The 20297-nt window shown below is 43.7% G+C and overlaps 2 protein-coding genes across 2 annotated transcripts in view; both read left to right on the top strand.

The window, feature by feature from the left end:
- LOC310863856 (arf-GAP with coiled-coil, ANK repeat and PH domain-containing protein 3-like) overlaps positions 1 to 15925 on the top strand; it is a 145219-nt gene extending 129294 nt beyond the window's left edge. The window contains exons 21-25 of the mRNA XM_083772358.1: positions 907 to 1016; positions 2006 to 2116; positions 3089 to 3150; positions 10337 to 10401; positions 15772 to 15925. Of these exons, the coding sequence (XP_083628484.1) occupies positions 907 to 1016; positions 2006 to 2116; positions 3089 to 3150; positions 10337 to 10401; positions 15772 to 15849 (426 nt within the window). The 3' untranslated portion in view covers positions 15850 to 15925. The remainder of the gene's footprint in view (positions 1 to 906; positions 1017 to 2005; positions 2117 to 3088; positions 3151 to 10336; positions 10402 to 15771) is intronic.
- A 3790-nt stretch (positions 15926 to 19715) lies between these two features.
- LOC310863011 (mid1-interacting protein 1-like) lies at positions 19716 to 20240 on the top strand (the record flags this gene model as incomplete). The annotated part of the gene is made up of 1 exon (XM_083771133.1): positions 19716 to 20240. The coding sequence occupies one exon, from the start codon at positions 19716 to 19718 to the stop codon at positions 20238 to 20240; it is 525 nt and encodes a 174-aa protein (XP_083627259.1).
- Between the last annotated feature and the right edge of the window lie 57 nt (positions 20241 to 20297).

Genomic DNA, 20297 nt, shown 5'->3' with positions numbered 1-20297 from the left:
CCCATGCCTAAATTGGACAGAGTATCAAGCAAAATAGGGTGGTCCACGGTGTCAAAAGCCTTACATAAGTCGATGTAACAGGGCAGCACAGACATAGGACTTGTCCCAGGCAGCCTTGATGTCGTCCAATACAACAAGGCCTGCTGTGACCGTGCTATGCTTGGATCTGAAGCCTGACTGCATGGGGTTTAAGATCATATGAAGTGATTTACCTGTGTTGATACTTGGGCTTCAAGAAGTTTTGCTGAGGCAGAGAGATTTGAAATTGGCCTATAGTTGTTTACCTCAAGAGTGACCTGATGTGTCTGTCTGTCCTCACAGGGCTCTCTGTCTGTCTGTCCTCACAGGGCTCTCTGTCTGTCTGTCCTCACAGGGCTCTCTGTCTGTCTGTCCTCACAGGGCTCTCTGTCTGTCTGTCCTCAGGGCTCTCTGTCTGTCTGTCCTCACAGGGCTCTCTGTATGTCTGTCCTCACAGGGCTCTCTGTATGTCTGTCCTCACAGGGCTCTCTGTATGTCTGTCCTCACAGGGCTCTCTGTCTGTCTGTCCTCACAGGGCTCTCTGTCTGTCTGTCCTCAGGGCTCTCTGTCTGTCTGTCCTCACAGGGCTCTCTGTCTGTCTGTCCTCAGGGCTCTCTGTCTGATGTGTCTGTCTGTCTGTCCTCAGGGCTCTGATCTGATGTGTCTGTCTGTCTGTCTGTCTGTCCTCAGGGCTCTCTGTCTGTCTGTCCTCAAGGCTCTCTGTCTGATGTGTCTGTCTGTCTGTCCTCAGGGCTCTGATCTGATGTGTCTGTCTGTCTGTCTGTCTGTCTGTCTGTCTGTCCTCAAGGCTCTCTGTCTGATGTGTATGTCTGTCTGTCCTCAGGGCTCTGATCTGATGTGTCTGTCTGTCTGTCTGTCTGTCCTCAGGGCTCTCTGATCGCGTGTGAGTTCCTGCTGCAGAATGGAGCGGACGTGAACCAGAGGGATATGAGAGGGAGAGGCCCTCTGCACCACGCTACCTGTCTGGGACACACTGGGTAAGATATAGACCCCCCCCTGCACCACGCTACCTGTCTGGGACACACTGGGTAAGATATAGACCCCCCCCTGCACCACGCTACCTGTCTGGGACACACTGGGTAAGATATAGACCCCCCCCCCTGCACCACGCTACCTGTCTGGGACACACTGGGTAAGATATAGACCCCCCCCCTGCACCACGCTACCTGTCTGGGACACACTGGGTAAGATATAGACCCCCCCCTGCACCACGCTACCTGTCTGGGTCACACTGGGTAAGACAGACAGACACCAAAACTAACAGAGAAAACTACCTCCCCCTGGCCAGCCGGGGCGCCTGATGGAGGGGGAAAGGAACTGGTCTCTATACTGCCTCCCCCTGGCCAGCCGGGGCGCCTGATGGAGGGGAAAGGAACTGGTTGGAATAACGTGTTCCTTCCACGCGCTACGTCCAACCAGGGAAACTCCCCCCTGTCAGGTGTAAAGGAGCAACTTGGACACTCAGGCATGAAGGAAACATGAGTTCAAGTCCGTTGCTCTCCCCATGTCCCCCATATATGGGGACTAGGTTGGTGGAGGGTGTGTAGAGCCCAGGATCACATTAGATGATTGACACAGGGGTGAAAAATGGGTTACAAAATTGTGGAATAAAAAATATATTTAAAAACAAAAATAAGAGTTCCGATACAATGTCATACCAATAGTTCTGAAGCTTCACACACAGGACCATGACAGTAAACGTGATTACCAATCTCTGTCTTGCATTTAAAGCAAAATGGGGACGCACTGACATCATTCAATAAAGAGAGGGCCCTTTCCCAATGGTTTGTTCAGACAACACAAACATTAAAGCTGTATATAGGAGGGGCTAGCACGTACATAAGCTATAGGGAATACGGTATCCCAGGTATAAAATAGGTTAGTGATTAATCTGTGATTAACATTTTTTAAAGTTACAACGTTTCAACCATTCTCTCTCTCTCTCTCTCTCTCTCTCTCTCTGTAGGCAGGTGTGTTTGTTCCTGAAGAGAGGGGCGTCACAGAGTGAGGTGGACGAGCAAGGTCACGACCCTCTGAGCATCGCTGTGCAGGCTGCTAACGCAGACATCGTCACGCTGTAAGTGTCTGTGCAGTCAGGCTGCTAACGCAGACATCGTCACCCTGTGAGTGTCTGTGCAGTCAGGCTGCTAACGCAGACGTCGTCACGCTGTAAGTGTCTGTGCAGTCAGGCTGCTAACGCAGACGTCGTCACGCTGTAAGTGTCTGTGCAGTCAGGCTGCTAACGCAGACGTCGTCACGCTGTAAGTGTCTGTGCAGTCAGGCTGCTAACGCAGACATCGTCACCCTGTAAGTGTCTGTGCAGTCAGGCTGCTAACGCAGACATCATCACGCTGTAAGTGTCTGTGCAGTCAGGCTGCTAACGCAGACATCGTCACCCTGTAAGTGTCTGTGCAGTCAGGCTGCTAACGCAGACATTGTCACGCTGTAAGTGTCTGTGCAGTCAGGCTGCTAACGCAGACATTGTCACGCTGTAAGTGTCTGTGCAGTCAGGCTGCTAACGCAGACATCGTCACGCTGTAAGTGTCTGTGCAGTCAGGCTGCTAACGCAGACATCGTCACCATGTGAGTGTCTGTGCAGTCAGGCTGCTAACACAGAGACAACAACTCTCTGCGCACGCAGAAACAACAACAAACATCCCAACAATAATGAACAACAAGCAATACAGTATGCTATACATATGTACTATGACGTGCTATGACTATATACAATGCATTTATAGTGCTGTCTACATAACATGCTATAAGTCTGTATCAAATGCTATCTAATTCTACAGAAATGCTATCTAAGGGGGTAGGGTAAGTGCTATGGGCCATGATGGAGTCTGAGAAGGTGGGTTTTCAGACTACGGCGGAAGATTGGGAGTGATGCTGCAGTTCTGACTGCAATGGGAAGTGCATTCCACAGTTTTGGAGCCAGAAGGGAGAAGAGTTTGGGACGTGTGGAGTGTCCAGTGGAAACCTCCGTATGAATCTGATCTCAGGTCAGGTGGATTCAAATTCTTTCTTTTCTCTCTCTCTCTCCCACCAGGTTGCGTCTGGCCCGGATGAACGAGGAGATGCGTGAGGCGGAGGCTCCTCTGGGTCAACCAGGTCAATACGCCAGCCCCAGTCCCACTGAACAGCAGTATAGGAAGTGCATCCAGGAGTTCATCTGCTTAACCATAGACGAATGCTAGGGGGAAGGGGGGGGGGGATTATAGGTGGATGCTAGGGGGTGGTGGGTGGGGGGTGAACATAGCTGAATGCTAGGGGGGGGGGGGGGGCTTCCTCACTGGGAAGGGAGAGCAGTTTGCTTTGACGAGGTCGCCCCCCTCCCCCTCCCTCCCTCCCCTAAGCCACTGACCTTTGAACCTGATAGGAGCGTTGCCAGTGGATATGGAGGTTAATCTGCTCTCAGACCACATGGACCCGATATAAACCTCCCTACTCTGCTCTGAGACCACATGGACCCGATATAAACCTCCCTACTCTGCTCTGAGACCACATGGACCCGATATAAACCTCCCTACTCGGCGAAAATAGACAGATCTACAAGCCCATACGTTGTGAGTGACGTGGCGCGCTGTGAGCTTGTGGACCTGCTATTTTTTTTCCTTGGGTCAAGGGAATTGGGGCCTTATCTTGCCTCTTCTCTTATGCCTAATCTTATTTTGGAATTTTGAAAACATTTTATAATAGTGAAAATCGACGCTCTAGTCTACTCTACAAGCTCATAACGAGTAAATGTAGAATGCAGCTTTTTTCCCACTATTTTGAAATGTCTTTCAAAATAAAAATAAAAAGCCTCATACAGATTAGGCATACGGGATAAGGCGTCGCACAAGATAGCGCCCTTTGGTGTAGAGGGCAAAAAGATAGGAGGGGACCAAGTACAGCCCCTGGGGGGACCCAAGTACAGACCCTGGGGGGACCCCAGTCAACCGAAGTATAGGGTTTAATATGAGAGGCTCTCGAGAAAGGAGCGCTTGCTTTTCTCAACGACGGATAGGGGTGTGTCTCGGCGTAGCGAGACACACAATAACGGACCTGTTTTAATTCTTATTGACAGATACACAGCCGCCACCTCCTCCTCCATACTTCTTCTTAACCACTAATAACGTTTCTGCTTTGCCATTACGCGGTGTCACCCATGCTATGCTAGCTAGCTATAGCCATTCTATGCTAGTTCCATCTCACACGCACACACCGACGGAAACTTGGTTTCGGTCACGTTTCGCCAACGTCACATCGCTCAATAATAATAACCGGTGGTGTAAAGTAACCCAAGTACTTTTACTTACGTACAATTCTGAGGTATTTGTACTTTACTTGAGTCTTTCCAATTTCCAGTACTTTTACTTCTACTTCTGCATTTCGGAGGCAAATATTGGACTTTTTACTTTTTTAGTTTACTAGTAACTTTGTAAAATTTGATTATTATTATTATTACAAAACATACAGTAACCACTTCAGCCCTGTTATATACATTTCGGTAATTTTGACCAACTTCAAATGGGACATTCTGCATATAGTATAGAGTAATCTACTTATGGTACTATAAGTAGATTTTGATGCCAATACTTTTGTACTTTTACTCTGTAAAGTACATTTTAAAAATTCCGGGACTTTTACTTGTAACGAAGTAGTTCTATACGCTTCAGTACTTTTACATAAGTGAAACAATTTAGTACTTTTTGTCCACCACTGTCTACTATAACCTAACAGTTTAATGTTGGTCGTAACTCGTAACCCTTTTTTGGGAAGGTTGTGGGTTTACCTTTTAGCGCTGTCGCTGATACCTCTCTGGAGCCGCACTGGTTCTCAAACATGTTCACGGTCTGGATCCCCATGACGAGATATGTATTTGCAGCAGGTTCAGGTTCAGGTTCATTTATTTGTTTGTCCCTGTGGGGCGATTTGTTTTACAGCAAGGCATAACACAGGCAGGTAACATGAAACACAAAAACACAGCAAAAAGGCACATAGTACACATGGAACATTAAAACAGGATGGCAGTTCAAGGTATCGGTGTAACATTATAATTCATAACTTTTCCAGAAAGTTGTATAAATAATTAATACAAGTGAGTCAGGTGACAAGTTACCTCCTCCTATCGGCATTTAGAGCCTTGATAGCTACATGCACGAAGGAGAACTTATACCTGTTGCTTTTGGACCCTGGAACTTTTGGGCGAATGCCAGAGGGAAGCAGCTTGAACTCAGAGCTGAGGGGATGGGAGTTGTCCATACAAATGGACTTGGCTTTCTTAAGCACCTGATTAAGCACCTGGTTGTTTAAACTGTGCTGTGTGGCATGATGAGGTCATTCATTCCCAATAAGAAGATGGAGCTCCATCAGAGTAAGCTTTAGTAGCCATGGTAACGGTATAGGAGGTGGCCGGTGTGTAGTAGCCATGGTAACGGTATAGGAGGTGGACGGTGTGTAGTAGCCATGGTAACGGTATAGGAGGTGGCCGGTGTGTAGTAGCCATGGTAACGGTATAGGAGGTGGCCGGTGTGTAGTAGCCATGGTAACGGTATAGGAGGTGGCCGGTGTGTAGTAGCCATGGTAACGGTATAGGAGGTGGCCGGTGTGTAGTAGCCATGGTAACGGTATAGGAGGTGGCCGGTGTGTAGTAGCCATGGTAACGGTATAGGAGGTGGCCGGTGTGTAGTTGGCTGTGTACAGAGTGGAGTAGAGGTCGGAAGTCTGACGTAAAACTGTGACAAAATACTGAAGGGGATATATATATATATATATATATATATATATATATATATATATATATATATAAATATGGGGAGAAAACTAAAATGTCTGCTTAGGGCTGGGTGATATGGACAAACCTCTAATGTACTTTTGTACCAAATCCCTTGATATCGACGTTATGTCTGTCGGTTGCACTGTCGGTGCTTTCACAAAATATTCATACAGTGAGATGGATGGATAAATAGCCATTAGTAATGGCTTTTATGGCCGTATAATAACTAAGTCGGTAAAGGGAAAATATTAGAACCAGCTCGAGCCTCCGGATAAGTTCCGAAGAGTGCATCACTAGCGTAAAGCACCCTTAAAACAGAGTGCATCACTAGCGTAAAGCACCCTTAAAACAGAGTGCATCACTAGCGTAAAGCACCCTTAAAACAGAGTGCATCACTAGCGTAAAGCACCCTTAAAACAGAGTGCATCACTAGCGTAAAGCACCCTTAAAACAGAGTGCATCACTAGCGTAAAGCACCCTTAAAACAGAGTGCATCACTAGCGTAAAGCACCCTTAAAACAGAGTGCATCACTAGCGTAAAGCACCCTTAAAACAGAGTGCATCACTAGCGTAAAGCACCCTTAAAACAGAGTGCATCACTAGCGTAAAGCACCCTTAAAACAGAGTGCATCACTAGCGTAAAGCACCCTTAAAACAGAGTGCATCACTAGCGTAAAGCACCCTTAAAACAGAGTGCATCACTAGCGTAAAGCACCCTTAAAACAGAGTGCATCACTAGCGTAAAGCACCCTTAAAACAGAGTGCATCACTAGCGTAAAGCACCCTTAAAACAGAGTGCATCACTAGCGTAAAGCACCCTTAAAACAGAGTGCATCACTAGTGTAAAGCACCCTTAAAACAGAGTGCATCACTAGCGTAAAGCACCCTTAAAACAGAGTGCATCACTGGCGTAAAGCACCCTTAAAACAGAGTGCATCACTAGCGTAAAGCACCCTTAAAACAGAGTGCATCACTAGTGTAAAGCACCCTTAAAACAGAGTGCATCACTAGCGTAAAGCACCCTTAAAACAGAGTGCATCACTAGCGTAAAGCACCCTTAAAACAGAGTGCATCACTAGCGTAAAGCACCCTTAAAACAGAGTGCATCACTAGCGTAAAGCACCCTTAAAACAGAGTGCATCACTAGCGTAAAGCACCCTTAAAACAGAGTGCATCACTGGCGTAAAGCACCCTTAAAACAGAGTGCATCACTAGCGTAAAGCACCCTTTAAACAGAGTGCATCACTAGCGTAAAGCACCCTTTAAACAGAGTGCATCACTAGCGTAAAGCACCCTTAAAACCAGGGAAAGAAAACAGGTCCCATAATAATACAGCATTTCTATATACAGTACAAAAACCCGACACGATATGCGTGACGTCAAGATTATATCGCCATATCGCCCAGGCCTATGTCTGATTTTTAAGATACGTTGAAATAATGATGTGCGGAAGTGAGTGAGTGAGCGAGTGTGAGTGCATGTATGTATCAGTGAATGCTGGGAGACAGAGTTAAATGCTATGATATTATACATTCTTTGTAAAGGAAAATCAAAAAGGAAAAAAAAGAATGAAAAAAAACGACTGTGCACTTTTCCTATACCTACTACAGTATTATAATTTTATTTTTTTATTTTTTGATAATTGTTTATTTTTAAATTTTATGTTTGTCGTCTCGTATGTTCAAATAATCATCGATTATGTCAAGTTTGATATTTTATGTTGTCTGCCCAGAGGACACGTGCAATGCATTCTTGGAGTCTTTGCAGTTTTTGATCCGATTTTTAATAATATATATAAATATATATATTTCCATTGAGCGCTACTCAATATTACTAGCATAACGGTCTTCAGCTAGTTTTCATGTGGCAGCACACATTCAGTTTATTCATGCATTTTGTAAGCTTGTCAGTAAAGCTATGAATCTATAGACATTGTGGTGGTGGTGGTGATTCGTGTGTTATATTTTTAGTTTGTCTTCATTGCAGCCGCTCCAAGCTGGAGGATGACGTTTCAGAACCTCATAACAAATTGGAAGCACTTTGACGCTTTGCTCAGACTAAGGAAAGCAAAGTTACTATGTTTACCCAGGGTAACTGGACTAAGGAAAGGAAAGGTACTATGTTTACCCAGGGTAACTGGACTAAGGAAAGGAAAGGTACTATGTTTACCCAGGGTAACTGGACTAAGGAAAGGAAAAGTTCCATGTTTACCCAGGGTAACTGGACTAAGGAAAGGAAAGGTACTATGTTTACCCAGGGTAACTGGACTAAGGAAAGGAAAGGTACTATGTTTACCCAGGGTAACTGGACTAAGGAAAGGAAAAGTTCCATGTTTACCCAGGGTAACTGGACTAAGCTCAAGAACTTGTTTACAGCCAGGCCCTGCTCATAGAACATTTCATGGTAGAGGTTCAATGCCTTGTCCAAGGGCACTTCAGCGGTGGTAATTTTAACGTGCCTGTCCGGGTATACGAACTATAGCGACCTTCCGGTATCAAGACCGCTCCGCAAACCGTTCGGCCACCGCTGCCCCTAGATACTGGCAAATAGGATTAGTTTCTCAAATCTGATTACTTAGTTGCAAATTACTTTGGAATTGTGTGAATTCAGACACCGTTGCGACCTATCTATATATCTGCATTTGGTCGTGTTAATGACCCAACCATGTATAGGCGTGAGTTATTATGCATTACTTTACACTCGATCTACAAGCTCAACGCGCGTCACAATGCAACACGTTGTGAGCTTGTAGATTGGCTATTCTCAGCGAGCGACATCGCCAGAATCTTTAGAAATCTGATTTGCGTTTAAAACCATTTAGGAGCGCGGTTCTAATGCCACTCCTATTCACATGACTTTGATAGAACATCTACCACCACATTGTGAATTTCTTGTGTAAATGCATTATACACATACCTGTTAAGTGTTAACTAAATCCTTAATATTTTCATATACCGTACTTTTCTTCTTTTCTTTTATACAATTGGACCTCTCTGCTATCCGTCCATCCGTGAACCACATACAGTACGGTGCTACTACACCGTATGTTTTTTATTATTTTTATGTTGTGCTTTTGTTTTCCTCCGCCAAAGACTTTTGAAAAGGGAAAGTGTCGACTAATATTGTCATAAACGGTGTCACGTTTTATTTTGGTTTTGTTTTGTTTTCAGAGTAGATCCAGCACTATAGTCTTACCATGCTTTGTAAAGTGACAAAATGGTGTAAATACTGTTGGTTTTTGCTCAAAAAGTAGAAAAGAAAAAGAAATGTGACTAGCTTGAGAGATATATAGGATAGTTTAATGTATCGCTATAATAGATTCATACAAGAAGCTGCTGTGACCAGCACATTACTCCTGGCTGAAGTGTTATGTGTTGTTTGTGTGCGTGTGTGGCTGTGTGCGTGTGTGCGTGTGTGTGTGTGCGCGTGTGTGTGTGTGTGTGTGTGTGTGTGTACTGTGTTAACATGGGGAGTGGTACTGTATAAAAGGGTGCTTTTTAAGGCTGTAAATAATTTGCTATAGTGCATTCTAAGAATCGACTCCAAACAGGCCTGCCTCTCAGCATTCAACCGTGGATCATATCCCTGCCTGACTGATCTGTTTTGTTTTGTGTGTGTAGGCCTATACAGTAATTGTCTTGATAATGTTCTCTTCCAAAATGATGTCTCGGAAATTGTCCTCGGAGCTAATGTTACATAATGGTGTACAGTACTGGGGAGATATTGGGAGTGTAGTGTACACCCCCCCCTCGCCCTCCCTGTTGCTGGCGTTTTGGATATGATATCTTTTGGTATAATGTTTTCCTTCTCTTTAGAAACGCTGAAGGACAGGGGGGAAAAAAAACACGTGAAATGCAGAGAATAAACTGATAAACTCTTGATGAACTAATTAACGCTGCTTCCTCTGCTTGTGTGCTTTCATTACTGTCTCATTATCCTGCTAACTGTCGGCAACATCCTTCCAACATGGCTGTGGATTTTACACATGAGTGGAAACATTAATTGCTAAAAAAACAAATGTTGGGAGAATGTTGCCTTTTCTTTTTTAAACCACTGTATTCTTACTCTATAACAAAACGTGGGCTAGCACTTGGCTTATTCAACGCAGTAGAATCATTTATGTATTCAAAATCACATTACTTTACTGACACTCAAGCCTACAGTAATAGGCCTAAGTCACAACATCAGCCGATGTCACAATATTTAGTTGGGTGCTGCTATTTAAATAAGAAAATTAATTCTATCTATAATCTATAATAATGGTGTCTCAGGTTTTCGGCAGCAGTATTAGGGAAGGGAACATGCCTTGAATAATTCAGTGTCTTTCTTGGATCAATAAAACGTAAGCTCATATAAACATTGCCATTTCACTACTGAAAACTCCAGAAATGTCTTCGGTGTCATTCATTCCTCATCTCAAACACGGAAAGGCAAAGAAAAAACGAACGGAAACGCAAAAGGAGGGAAACATGTACATGAGTCAAATGAATACGGTTGACTGACTGACGTATCACTGCTTGTTTATTGTTGCTACAGGCGTTCCCACCTCCTCCGTCAGGGCCAGTCGAAGAGTTAAGCACAGGAACTCATTTCGGGAGAGAGTGAGTGAAGCATTCTGGGCCGTCTCATCTCACTATACGGGCTATTTTTACGATACTCTTCTTTACCTGTACTCTGTTTTTTCTGTCGGGGAATGATGTATTCCTTTAGGCTCTGACACATTCTGTGCTTTCGTTTCACGCACACTGTGGAAACTTTCCCAGAGCTGTCTTTGTCTGAGAAGCAGTGTTGTTTTTGGCAGCAAATTTCTATTTTAGTTTTAGTCATAGTCTCTTAAATAGTTTTCATTTAGTTTTAGTCACATTTTAGTCACCCGGAATGTTTTATTGTTAGTCTAGTTTTAGTCGACTAAATGTCATAATATTTTAGTCGACTAAATCTACAGGTGATTTAGTCGACTAAAATGTATTTTGGCGGGCCTTGATGCCGTCGTAATGACTGATTTGACACTTGCTGAAAATAGCCTATCTACAAGCTCACAACGCTTGTAGATCGGCTATTTTCAGCATGCAACCAAGTGTAAAATGACTTGTAGTGGATCTCTTGTCCACTAGTCCCTTCCTATCATTTTAGTCTAGTTTTTATCTGTTGACGAAATTGTCAATACATTTAGTCTTAGTTTTAGTCACCATAGCTTAGTTTTCATTTAGTTTTCGTCAGTGAAAATAGGTAGTCGACGAACATTTTTCGTCTTAGTTTTAGTCGACGAAAACAACACTGCTGAGAAGTTTACCTTTTTCCATCTCCTTTTGGGGTAATTTGGGTACATTTTAAGTCTCTTTTGATCTGCTTCTGTGTGAATCTGGGCGGGGCCCATCTGCACACACAGATCATTAGTATATTATGTAAATTACAAGATGAATTGCACAGTGTAATAATAATGTACAGTAAGTTATGCCATAAGCGTTGCCGAATTGCATTGAATATCTATATCCTACCAAATACGATTATTACAAAAGAATGAAGCAGCCCAAACATGTGAAAAAGCAGTACAGTTTATTAAAACAAATATTATGCTCTTTTTCACATTATATATGATGACAGAGAAAAGTGTGACCACACTAAGCTTAAAGAGTGACATTCCCTTTGGATTATAATTGGCAGTTTTCAGATGAGCAAGACAAAAATACAAATGCCATAATTGGGACCAGTGAGTCAGTGACAAGGATGCTTCTCCACTCTCTCCTGCACTTCCTCTGTTCTGGCCCGGTTCTTTTCTGTTCTGTTCAGTTCTGTCCTGGCCCAGTGGGAGACGCTATACAATTACGTACAATTCAGGCATTTAGCAGACGCTCTTAATCAAGAGTGTCAAAAGCTTCCTCAAAACGTTCTCCCTTCAAAACAACTATAAGAGGTATTCCTGGAACCCACAGAACCAGAACGAGGAAGTCCGATTCTGTCTGAGACCGGCTGACTATGGTGTTCCTTCCTGGGTACTTCCTGTCCGGGAGGAAGCTCTTTCTGTGCTTTTCCCTTCTGACTTCAACGACGTAGAGAATAGAAGGTCATTGGAGACTAATCAGTGCCAGTGGTCTGTTTTAACCCATTTTGACCTGGGAACGATTCTACAAATGTCTTCTAAATCTTAACGGTATTCTGAAAAACCCTATATGTTTCTATATATGTCAGTTGGTGCTCAGCCTTTTTCACATCAAGGACCCCCAGAATTATCTGTATTTGGCCACGGACCCCCATCTGAAAATATGTAGTTCCAGGGACCCCCTCTGAAGCAAAGATTTTAGTTAAAAACGGTCTGAAAGAATTCAAAGATTTGCGCCACATTCTCACGATTTGTTTTCCAAAAATAGCAGATCTACAAGCTTGTAGCGCGCCACTCGGTGGCGCACTATGAGCTTGTAGATCTGCTATTTTCCAATAGCTAAAGTATAACGTAATGGTTAAAACACCAAAAGGGGTTCCTGTCCCAAAATGTGTTAAATCAAGGAGACTAAATGGGTTCTGCAGTGATTGATGCAGACCGGGGCCAATAAAGACTATCCCAAACTGCGCCACCACTGCATGGTGTCGCCCATTTCCATGAATTGAGACAAATAAATAAATTATTTATATCTTCTATCAATTAAACACACCGTGAAGCCTTCATGAATCCATGGAGATGTTTTTAATTTCACCGCATTCCTCCTGAGCCAATCATTCGATCACCGGGGTCATCGATCAAAAGAAGACTTAGTAGGAGACTCTGATTATAATGAAATATAAAGTATTCTAAATGTATTACAACTATGATAATACACTATAATGGATTATAACTGTGATTATAATGCACTATAAAGTATTATAATGTATTGCAACTATCATAATTATAATACACTGAGATAGAGTGATTATAATACTATATAATCGATTATATACTGTAGGCTAATGCATGCATAACTATATGATCCTGGTCCTAATAAAAGTCAGTGAGTGATCACAGGCATTATGGAGTGTTTGGGCCCTCTTAGCCGATAGCTCAGAGCCACCCTGCCTGGAAAGGGTACCTTTTAGGGGTAACAAGACAACTCACCCCGTTTCTGTTTTCCTCCCAGAATTTTCCCCAGTGAGGGGTTGGTGGGAGAGGCTGGACAGCAGACGGCTGGACTTTGCATTTCTCTAACTATAAACTTTCATGACAGCAGACAGCCTAAGTACAAATATAATGTATGAAAAGCTTTGAGTGTACCAGTGTACCATTCGAGTGGGCAAAACCTTACATATACTAAATAATACTAAATTGTTCATAGGGTCAATATATTAAGTAAAATAATATAGCCTTTCCACAGGAGTATCTTTTTATATTTTTCCAAAAAGAATACAAACGGCCAATAGCATATTACAAAGTTATCCCCCTCACTGGTGAAAACTCCGGGAGAAAAAACGGGCAAGCACCGGGGTGAGTTGTCCAGTATTCCTTTTTAGGCACTCATTTTCATCTAGTACCACTTTGACACCATTTAGCCCAATTGTAGTGGAAACGACGTACAAGTATAGGCGGTGTGGAGTGGAGTGGTGTGAGACCATGGTGGTGGTATAACCGGCAGGGAAGTGCACTGAAATCCCGTAAGAGGGCACTTTTGGACAAAAAATAGCGAATATAGCAGATCTACAAGCTCACAACACGTCGCGCTGCGCCACGTTGAGAGCTTGTAGATCAGCTATTTTCGAGGCGCAACCCAGCACTCTTTATCTACTGGAGATGCGGTGTAACGACATGGATTTCTAAACAAATTAGCTCGACGCAAAATGCTGTACGTTTTTAAGTTTGATGTCTATGCGTGCACGTCCCTGGTGGTAACCGGGCTTTAGAGACTCTTGGATCATCAAATTATCGGCTCTGGAATGCGACAGAAACTAAATTCTCCGTGAATTCAAGGCTTCGTGCAGGGTGCGTAATTGATAGAAAATAAGTCAATTTGTCCTTTAAGCCCTATTTCAAACATAGCCAATCTGCAAGCTCTCAATAAGTCACATCGCATAGACTGGTGTAGTCAGAGATCACTTTAATTCTCCAAATTGTTTCCACTAGGGATTTTTATTTGATTTTGAGTATCTCCGATACTGATTTTTCCCGATCCGATATTTATATTTTTATAGAACACTTATGCCACATCACAATAGTACAATATCCAAAATCACATGCAGACAATATCCATGTCTAATATCATGATATAGATAATATTGATACTAAGATCGGGATGTCCCGATCACGTTTTTTTGCTCCCGATCTGATTCCGATCATTTGAAAACGACGTGATCGGCCCCTGATTTACGATCACGTGATCGGATCGCCGGGCCGAGCCTATAAGTTTCCACCCAATTTTAGGCCTACGTTGAATTTAGATCTCGTCCCCAGAGTAGATGGAGATCTCTGATCAAGACTATATATGAGCTTGTAGATCTGCTATTATTTAATAGGTTTTTAATAGCTCTTAAAGAACTTTGCCAGAGTCTCCTCACTCATGGCAGGTACGTGAGTCACATATACAACAGCAGAGACGACAACAACACAGAAACCAACACGTGGGGAGGAATTAATTAATTGGCATATCGACTAAAGTGGGGAGAAAAAGTACAAACTAGTATACTGCACTCTGTCCAGTGCCAACTTAAAGGGGCATTCTACTCATTTTCAACATTTTACTGTGTCATTAATATACCTTAGAGCTGTTATAATAAATAAATAAATAATACAAAGTCCCCCCCCATTCTGTGTTTCCTACAACTGGAAGTCTGAAAGAAAATCATTAACATGGTGAAGTACATCTTGATCAAGATGTGATACGGGAGAGAATGAGTGAAGCATTCTGGGCCGTCTCAGCTCACTATACAGGCTATTTTTGTGACATACAGTATAGTAAAATGTTGACAATGAGTGGAATGCCCCTTTAATTGCACATTGCACACTACTAGTATGCCATAAATAGCCTACTAGTGCGCAAGCAGAGCGCGCAAATACTATACCGTCCTCTACTGGCTGTCGATGGTGATGTAATTAAGATATGTTTCAATATTGGGTAACAGGTAACGTATGTATACTGTATGTATGTATACTTGAAAGTAGTATGCTGTGGTCGGCTGGACCAAACGTGGTATGTATGTATGTATGTATGCATGTATGTATGTATGTATGTATGGTAGGTGTGGTATATTAAATAACTTATAATTGGCTGTTGATGGTGACGTAGTTAAAGATGGAGTGCCACCATTTTATTCCACCCTAAAACATGATCATCAGGTATTATTACAATATAAGGGGGAAGAACTTTTTCCAAAAAGTGTACAGTATTTGTTAAAATCACGCTTTTATGTGGACACGCCCACCGGTTCATTAAGTATGCCTGGTTTGCCTGATGGGTGGTGATGGGTGGTGATCCACCTGAACTGAAGCCACACCCACAGCTGTAGTTGTATGATAAACAGGGGAGGGGTTAGGGGAGGGGCTGATAGTGTGGTGTCACTATATTACTGTTTATTTCATTGGCCCCGTTTGACTGTCAAGGGTTCAGCCTCCAGGAAGAAACCCTAAATACAAAGTGAATACACCATTGCACATAAAAACAACTCCAGGGTGTCTAATGAAGTACTGGCACCTCATAGACACATGAAAAACTGGAAAAATAAAAAAATTGTGGCACTCCATCTTTAAGATATGTTTCAATGTCGGGTGGGTAAAAGGTAATGTATGTATGTATACATGTATGTAATCTGAAACCTATCTTAATTACGTCACCTTCAACAGCCGATTATAACCACGCCTACCATACAGTACATACATATACCACTTCTGGTCCAGCCGACCACAATACTTGCGCGCTCTGCTTGCGCAAGTAATAATCTCAACCAAAGTAAGGAGGCCGGCCAGGGGTCCATGTGGTTAATTCAGCGGCGACTCCGATGTCCCCCTGTTACAGGTGTCGTTGCCACGGTCGCCTGTGCTGACGTCTTTCGCCACTTTTCTCTCCTTGCGACTCTCCGGCCCGAGAAGCTGAGGAGACGGAGTGTCCAGTTCAGCCGCTGCCAGAGTTAAAGGGACATGGAAGACACTGCAGTCACTCAATGTTAATAGTATTTAGGCCATGAAATGTTTCTGAAAAACCCTGTTTCTATGTCAGTGGTACTCGACCTTTTTCATGTCAAGGACCCCCAGAATGATCTATATTTAGCCGCAGACCCCCATCTGAAAATATGTTGTTCCAGGAACCCTTCAGAAGCAAAGCTTTTAGTTAAAAACGTTCAAAGATTCAAAGATTTGCACCACATTACATACAAAATGGGTTCCCGCCCCAAAATGGGTTAATAGTATTTGTAGTAGATAACAGTAGCACAATTTGAAATGTGCACCCCTATATGGCCTGAAGAATAATGAAGTCTGGGTGTTGGTGACTATAGGGTTTGACTGGATTGCTGAATTCCTACAATGACCATGATGCTTTGGTGCACTATAGCTGTCCCACCTTGTGGAGAGGGGGAGGGCTGTCTCATAGGGGATTCACACTGAGACGGACTGAATCCGTTTCATTGGAACCATTTCCGAATACGGTTGCCTGGTCCCCGATGGCCATGATTCACATTGCCCGAGATTCAACAGCGCACCCGGGTACACTTGCATAACACACTTTAATCCTCCTGATGACGGTGTGCTTGATGGCTGGCGCGCCCGGACACTGACCATCAACTGTGCGACATTGTCTGAAATAAATCCAGACACACTGAATTGCATTGCCTCTTTGGCTTTTTGCCGTTATACTACTTCACTGTCAGCCTGCCTGCTATTCACTGTGTCAGTCAGTTCTGTGCTCCAGTGTATTAGTTTGCTATGGATTCTACTTTTAGCATTATTATTATTATTTTGTTTTACTTTGGAAACTGTGCCAAGCAAAGCCCAAGAGCCACGTGTAGTCCGCAGAATAAGATCAGCGCGCACTGCGGTGCTGCGTGTATACAACAGGAGAAGGGCGGCGTTGAGAAATGCGCTGGTGTTACGCGTCGTGCAGCGGCTGTGTTTTTTTTTGTTGACGCTTGGCTCGTCGACTAGAGATAATGTCACGTTCTTTAAAAAAAACAGTCCACTTCCTTCTTTAGGTACACATGCATTCACATTGGAACGATCCGTATCTGAATACACTTCAACGGTCCAGAGACCCGCCCCCCATGCGGTCCCGGGGACGGTTGGGCGATCCGCTCCCGGGAACGGTACGCATCATTCACACTACCACAACATCTGCCAAGTGGTCCCGAGTGCGCACCCGGGACCATAGTGTGAATCCCCTATTACTCAAGCGTTATTCATAGTCTGGATTTTCGGTGGTGAGGTGACCACCGCTTCACCCAAAACCACAACATGACGTCACTGAGCCGCGCTGAAGAGCAAACCACCGCTCTAGAGCCCCCAGCCCTTCTCTCTGTTTTTACTCACCACCTCTCCACGTTATTACAGTTCCGGTGGTCACCTCACCACCGGAGCGGTGGTCACCTCACCACCGGAGCGGTGGTCGCCTCACCACCGGAGCGGTGGTCACCTCACCACCGAAGATCCAGACTATGAATAGGCCTTCAGAGCCATGGTGTAAGACAGAGTTGCGACAACTCCGTTCACTTCATGGGGCCAGGCTCGTCTACATACAGTAGACTTCTATTGAAAAGGGACAACCGTAAGTTTACGGAATGCATTCGAGTCTATATGGGCTCGCCCGAGTACTGTTTTCTGCCCCCTCAATGTCGTGACTCCGTCTTACTCTAATGGCTCTGGTCTTACTGAGACAACATGAAGTCCAGGAACGAAGTGAGACCATTGCCTGTGATGTCGCAGGCATGCTGTGAAATACTAAAATATCTGAAACCATATATTACACACATTAAAAACCCCAGGAAAGTGTTCTAAATCTTCTAAGCGTCATTAACATAATGTTTGCGGTGAAGTGACACGTACTCCCCTTCACAGTCAGTCACATGGTCCAACCTGACTCTATAGGCTTCTTCTCCTCCATGGACAATGTGTGTTACAGCAAAATAGACCATTTTTGCAAGGTGTAGGCTGACTTACATCCAACATATAACATTGTTAAGGCAACGAATTGCATGAGATGACAGGACAGTATATGACGGTATGGTAATTAATTGCCTACCGTGTCATCCATATGTGTACGAGTTGAGGCTGTTTTAATATTGCCATATCATGGTTTATGAAAAGCTGATAAGAGACGGTGTCCACTAACACTTCCAACTAATGAGGATTTACATTATAATTATGTTGGTTTGGTTGTTTTGTAACACAGGAATTAATTGTCTAAAAGGTGTCAAGTCAACGTCTAGCCCGGTGTGTGCACAGCTACACCTCCCAAAACTATTTGTCAAGAATTATGTTTCAGAAGTATTTAGTATTGACATGTGCTCTGTCTGTCTGCCTGTGCGTGCGTGCTTATATATCACTGCTTTAACCCTTCATTAACATACTGTATGGCATATTGTATCACATGATAAGATAATGTACATTTAGGCTACATTATGATAAGGTATGTTGATGTTATTTAATCATATAAATAAGGTGGACGATTCACAATGAGACATGTCGATGTGATACTCTGTATTTCACAGAATACTAAAAAACAAAACAAAAAATATCAAATGAGATAACTATTGATCCCTGCTTGGGGAGGAGAGGATTCAACAAACCCAGTAAGAGTGAAACATCGTGTGAACCGTTACTGTAAGAGTAAGAGTCAATACAAAATAAAATAAAGATAGAAATAAATGTAGTTTTATAGGTTCTGACAGAAGACACCTGCACGATCTGAATGAATGGGTTAACGACATATGTACAGTATATCAATAAAGATGATATGTTTGAATATACAGTTTATCTTCCAATTAATGTGCATCCATCACCAATGTACATTGTATTATATCTATACATGTGCCTGCACGTCTCTGTATGTCTGTAATCTGTAATCCACGTATAACTCGAGAACCATTTGCCCCACCGACACACGCGTTCCACACCCTCCACAGGGAGTGCAATGCCTGGTGTCGCGTCCAGAACCAGCACAAAAGCTTCTGCCCCCGGGCTCTGGACCCTGATCACCCCTATGTCTCCATATATGGAGCTGGCCTGTTCTGACATCACAGCGAATGTTCTGACATCTGCATAGACTACACATCTACCCTGGATCTCACCGGAACCCTACTGAGTGACCTCATCGCGTGAATCTCTATATATGGAGCTAAAACCTACTGACATCATCACCTGGATCTCCATACATGGAAATGACGACACATCACTCTGACATCATCGGGATGACCTGAACAGTATAAACGAAAAGTAACCCCTCTCCTATTATGAGAGATCTTTAAAGAAATGCACTCAGGAATCTCCTAACAATCTCAAATCCCCATAATCTACTGTCAAGAACTTCATAATCCAACAACGCTCCCCAGTTATTCTGGCCTTAACCCAGATACCGTTGTACCCTATACGACTCCTATACACTCCAAGGTATCTGCCCTTAACCCAGATACCGTTGTACCCTTTACGACTCCTATACCCTCCAAGGTATCTGGGCTTAAGTTACAACCCAGATACCTTCATGCTAGCTTTCTTGTAGACCACCTTGCCATAACCACACAGGTTAAACGTCCCAGTTTAATAAGTTCTAATCGACACCACTGCAGGGAATTCATTGTCACTGTTCAGACGAGAGTTTGAATGTGACATTTTATAAAGCAACGACAATTTCAACGTCAAGCGACTCTGCCTTACCTCAACAACCTGTTATAATAACCATAAGCCAACCAAGCAGCCTTACCACAACAACCTGTTATTATATAATAACCATAAGCTAACCAAGCAGCCTTCACCATGATGCAGATCAACATCGACACAGCCAGCAATAAGCACACTCTGCTCGACATGATGCAGCTCTTTATGTCTGCGGCCAACGACATGGATGAAACCATCATGGTACCCAGACTGCTGATGGATGTGCCACTGGTGGTGGAGGGCCAGACCTCCGCTCAGGTGGAGGAGGGTCTCCAACAACAGTGCCCCAGAAAGCAGAGGGACATGTATGAGCATTACCTCCTCCTCAAATCTTTAAAAATCCACATGGAGTGGGGCCGGCTGACAAGAGAAATGAGCAGCGGCGGGGCGGCCAGTGGCTTCCTGGAGGCGATGGCGGTCAAACAGGAGGAAAAGCCGCCACCCTTTCCACTTGGTGACAACTCGGACATTGAAGATCAGTTCCGCTACCACCTCGGGGGATTGTTTGGAGCGTTGTCAAAACTCACAGCGCAAGCAGACAACCTCACCCGCCACTACGAGAGGGAAATTGCCCGCGGTGGAAACTTCATGAGGTCGCAACCAACCCACTTTTTGTCTCTTTAACTTTATTTTGAGGGGCGCTAGTCCCTCTATTAGGCTTTTGTCCCCACATGTCTCAAT

The sequence above is a fragment of the Protomyctophum parallelum genome (assembly GCF_964188405.1).
Source record: "Protomyctophum parallelum genome assembly, chromosome: 8".
Taxonomy (NCBI): domain Eukaryota; kingdom Metazoa; phylum Chordata; class Actinopteri; order Myctophiformes; family Myctophidae; genus Protomyctophum; species Protomyctophum parallelum.
The sequence above is the reverse complement of the archived record's forward strand: the minus strand, read 5'-3'. Positions and strand labels throughout refer to the sequence as shown.